At 33.6% G+C, this 4,375-nt stretch overlaps 1 protein-coding gene across 1 annotated transcript in view; it reads right to left on the minus strand.

Moving 5' to 3' along the window:
• slc39a11 (solute carrier family 39, member 11) overlaps positions 1 to 4,375 on the minus strand; it is a 107,285-nt gene that overhangs the window by 92,531 nt on the left and 10,379 nt on the right. Inside the window, exon 4 of the mRNA XM_016440830.1 lies at positions 3,596 to 3,754. Within this exon, the coding sequence (XP_016296316.1) occupies positions 3,596 to 3,754 (159 nt within the window). The remainder of the gene's footprint in view (positions 1 to 3,595; positions 3,755 to 4,375) is intronic.

A 4,375-nucleotide genomic window follows, 5' to 3' on the forward strand; every position in this document is an offset into this window, starting at 1 on the left:
CGCAAGTTTTGAGGGAGCGTGCAATTGGCATGCTGACTGCAGGAATGTCCACCAGAGCTGTTGCCCGTGAATTTAATAAATTAATCAAAATTAAAAAAAAGAGCAATTTGACACACACTCATATATACACACACACACACATAGAGTACATATACTGTGTGTATATATGTGTGTGTGTCAAATTGCTCTTTCTTTAAATAAATTCAATTACAATTAAAATTTTCTTAAGGTTAAAATCTACCTTAGGTTATGCTCTAAATAGGGAGCCCTTTTACATTACTATAAGGTTACAGTTAACAACAGACCCCAAAACTTAAATTTAATTAGGCTACTATTTATTTTTAAATATAATAATCAAACAAATAATGTAAACATGTAAATTGCACATAACGCAGTTTTTACATTAATTTCTAGGCCTATTTGTTGTTGAAATACAATCATTTACACAGTGATACAAGTCATAACTTGTTTCATAACAGATTTATTTAAACATGCATTCAATAATGAAGACATCACTAACAGGTAAAGTCAAATATGAATATATAGTGCAATATTTCACTAAATGCTCTTCTCTAGACTTCACTTCTGTTGCAAACCAACAAGCTGTCACATCACAGAGCACCAAAACTGGCATGCATTGTATGAATTTCCTGAAAAAAATGGACATAATTTGAAAGATGAGACTTTGTTTCTTATCAAAAGTAACAATATATTAAACTGGAAGTTTCTAATTAAGTTCCACTCGTGCAGTGGTTAAAACACACCGAACCGAAAGACCCGTACCGAAATGTTCTGTACGAATATGTGTACCATTTTTATAATAAGTAAATAAATATAGATATAAATATTCAATATTATATTAAATCATTAAAAATCTAAACATAAAAATAAATATAAAAAGAAGTATGCATATGTGTAATATGTAGGGCTGCACGATAAATCGCATGCGATATTTAATGCGCAGTATAAATCTCAATTTCGAAAAATTGACCCTTATGACTGGTTTTGTGCTCCAGGGTCACATACGTATATTATACTAAACATTTATAGTATTTTATTATATAAGTATTCATTTTATGCTCTGTGCAAGAAAGACATTCATATGCGTTTAGTAAATAAAAAAATATATATAATAATAATAATAGGCTAATAATAATAATATCATCCTTAGTGTGAAAATTTTTATTTTGGGTGAAGTATTGCTTAGGGCCACCCAGCAAACTTGCTACTATTAGTTATTCACACATGCTTAATGAAAACGAAATGTTAGCTAGTTCTCATCCTCATGTCTCACACAACAGCAGGGGCTAATGCGTTCACAGATACAGTAATGATGGAATAATATACGCTAGTGTGAGAGACACAAGCTGTTAACCTGAGAGTCTCATGACATCTACACAGTAATAAAGCGGCTTCTGTTATATCAATCACATCAGACTCTGACGCGTACTGTACGTGAGGGCCAGTCAATCTGATGTAAAATGAACAAGATCATGTTTTTTGCTTGTCAGAATCAATATCCAGCACCATGAGCGTGTGTGAGTCTGACAGCATGAGAGACGCATGCAAAGAAAGACATTAGTGAGACTGTGTGGAAAATGGCATTGAAGTGGAGAGAGACGATATAGAGGGAAATAAGGAAAAAAGATAAAACAGACCGAACCTGAATGAAAGAGTGTGTGTAGGAAGAGCTGAACTTTCTGAAGGTCATCGGAGTAAATGTAAGATGGTAAAAGAATCATCTCAAGTCCCTCCAGTCCTCATTCACATGCTGTGCTGTACCTGCTGTGTGTGTGTGTGTTGTGTGTGTGTGTGTGTGTGTGTGTGTGTGTGTGTGTTTGTGCGTGTGCGTGAGTGTGAGTGCGTGTGAGTGTGTGCGAGTGTGAGTGTGAGTGTGAGTGTGTGTGTGTGCGTGAGTGTGTGTGTGTGTGCGAGTGTGCGAGTGTGCGTGTGTGCGTGTGTGCGAGTGAGTGTGAGTATGTGAGTGTGTGTGTGTGTGTGTAAAAACTAACTGTTTTCTAAGTGAATATCTGTTAAACTGTAATTGTGATGCGCAGCTGTATTTTCAGCATCATTACTCCAGTCTTCAGTGTCACATGATCTTCAGAAATCATTCTAATATGCTGATTTGCTGCTCAAGAAACATTTCTGATTATTATCAATGTTGAAAACAGTTGTGCTGACCGATATTTTTGTTGAAACTGTGATGCATTTCATTTTTCAAGATTCACAGATGAACAGAAAGTTCAAAAGAAGATTTATTTGAAATAGAAATCTTTTCGTAACATTATAAATGTCTTTACTGTCACTTTTGATCAATTTAATGCAGCCTTGATTAATAAAAGTATTCATTTTCTTAATTTGTTTTTATTCATTTTCTTTCTTTTTTTTCAATCTTACTAACCCCAAACTTTTCACTGGTATTGTATCACATTTTCCACAAAAACAGGATCATGTGACACTGAAGACTGGAGTAATGATGCTGAAAATTCAGTTTTGATCACAGCAATCAATTACATTTTACAACATATTCACATAGAAAAGTTATTTGAAATGGTACTAATATTTCACAATATTACTGTTTTTACAGTATTTTTGTATGCATCAAATAAATGCAGCCTTTGTGAGCATAAGAGACTTCTTGAAAAAACATTAAAAAAATAAAATATCTTTTTAATTATTCCAAAGTGCATACATACATTGCATGCAGGATTTTCCTTAAATTAGTACAATTCAAAATGTCCCATTTTCAAGATAATGCCTTTTTATCGCAGAATTGCAATAAATACGAAATTACCATTTAATAAGAGCTCATCTGACTGCACTCCAGTGAGCAGTTTCATTGCAGCGAGGAACTTTAATTATCTAATTTTTATAATGTATAATTTAATTTATGCATTTAGCAGATGCTTTTATCCAAAGCGACGTACAGTGCATTCAGGCTATACATTTTTTACCAGTATGTATGAATTTTATATCATACAATTGGGGGAAAAAGTATTATTGATATAGCATTATGTGATTGATGTAGCAATAAATAATTGACTGACACTGCATTAATGGGAACGGGAACAGACGAATGCCATATATTTATACGACTGATTATGCGCTGCTAACGCAATGCTCTACCACTGAGCCACAGGAACCATATCTCAATTATCTGCATATCTTAATAATTTAGGGGATATTTTCCAAATGTCAAGTCATGAGAGGGATGAAGGAAGTACAGATTCTTAATATACTGTGCATCATTCTCATCAATATCATACCACATCCATGTAATGAGTATGAATATATGATAGAGATTATTAAAAAAAATAAAAACAATAGTTGTAATGTGGATTAAACAACCTAAAAAACACTTTAAGAGCAAATGACACTAAAATAAAATGTACCAAAATACCATTTTATTATATGTATTAATAATACACTGTATTTACTTGCGTAAACAACATTTAAATTCATGCAAAGTGATTTCTTTGAACACTTTTGATTGCATAAATTATAAAACTGATTTAGAACCAACTGGCAGATTTGCAGTATTTTATTAGAGACCCTGTTTGTAATGCATGTTGGAAATGATTGCACAACTCACCAGAACGGGCATCATCAGGTCTGCGATATAAACGAACAGAGCCCCGAGCGCAAAACCCACAGCGACAGGGAAGAAGGCAAAGTCGCCATATTTCCCAGACTCCTCGGCCATCTCGATAGCAGGAGCCAGCAGAGACCAATAGGAGGCCGCCAGCATGACCTGAGGACAGGAGCAGGAGAAGAGATTTCACTCTCACACACTGTTCATCCACAGCATTAAACACACGAACTGATCTACATGATGCTGTTAAAGCGGTCGCACTCAATCTACTCCATGCTTTCTGTCTCTGATTGACAGTTTAGAGTTTTTTAACAGGTCAAAGCTCTTGTAGTGCAATTGTAGAAACGTCCAGCTTCAGCTGCTGCTTCACGTGTCTTTTTTCTGTCAAATCTCGACTGATTTTTATCAGTAGTCATATTTCCAGATGAACACTTACTGGACTGAATAATATTTCCCCCCATTTTAAATTCTTATTCTCCGATGAAAGGTTACATTTTTGTGATTTTTTTTAATAAAAGATCAAAAGGATTAACAAAGCAGATTTATTTTCACAGCCTTATTTGATCACATTTGTGTATGTGTGTATGTTTATATATGTATGTGTATGTGTATATATATGTGTATATGTGTGTATATGTATATATATATATATATATATATATATACATATACATATATATGTGTGTGTGTATGTATATGTATATGTATATGTATTACGTATGTATGTATGTATGTATGTATGTATATATATATATATATACACCTTGCTACGTGTACTGT

This window comes from Sinocyclocheilus anshuiensis, unplaced genomic scaffold (genome assembly GCF_001515605.1).
Source record: "Sinocyclocheilus anshuiensis isolate Anshui unplaced genomic scaffold, SAMN03320099.WGS_v1.1 scaffold454, whole genome shotgun sequence".
NCBI classification, from domain to species: domain Eukaryota; kingdom Metazoa; phylum Chordata; class Actinopteri; order Cypriniformes; family Cyprinidae; genus Sinocyclocheilus; species Sinocyclocheilus anshuiensis.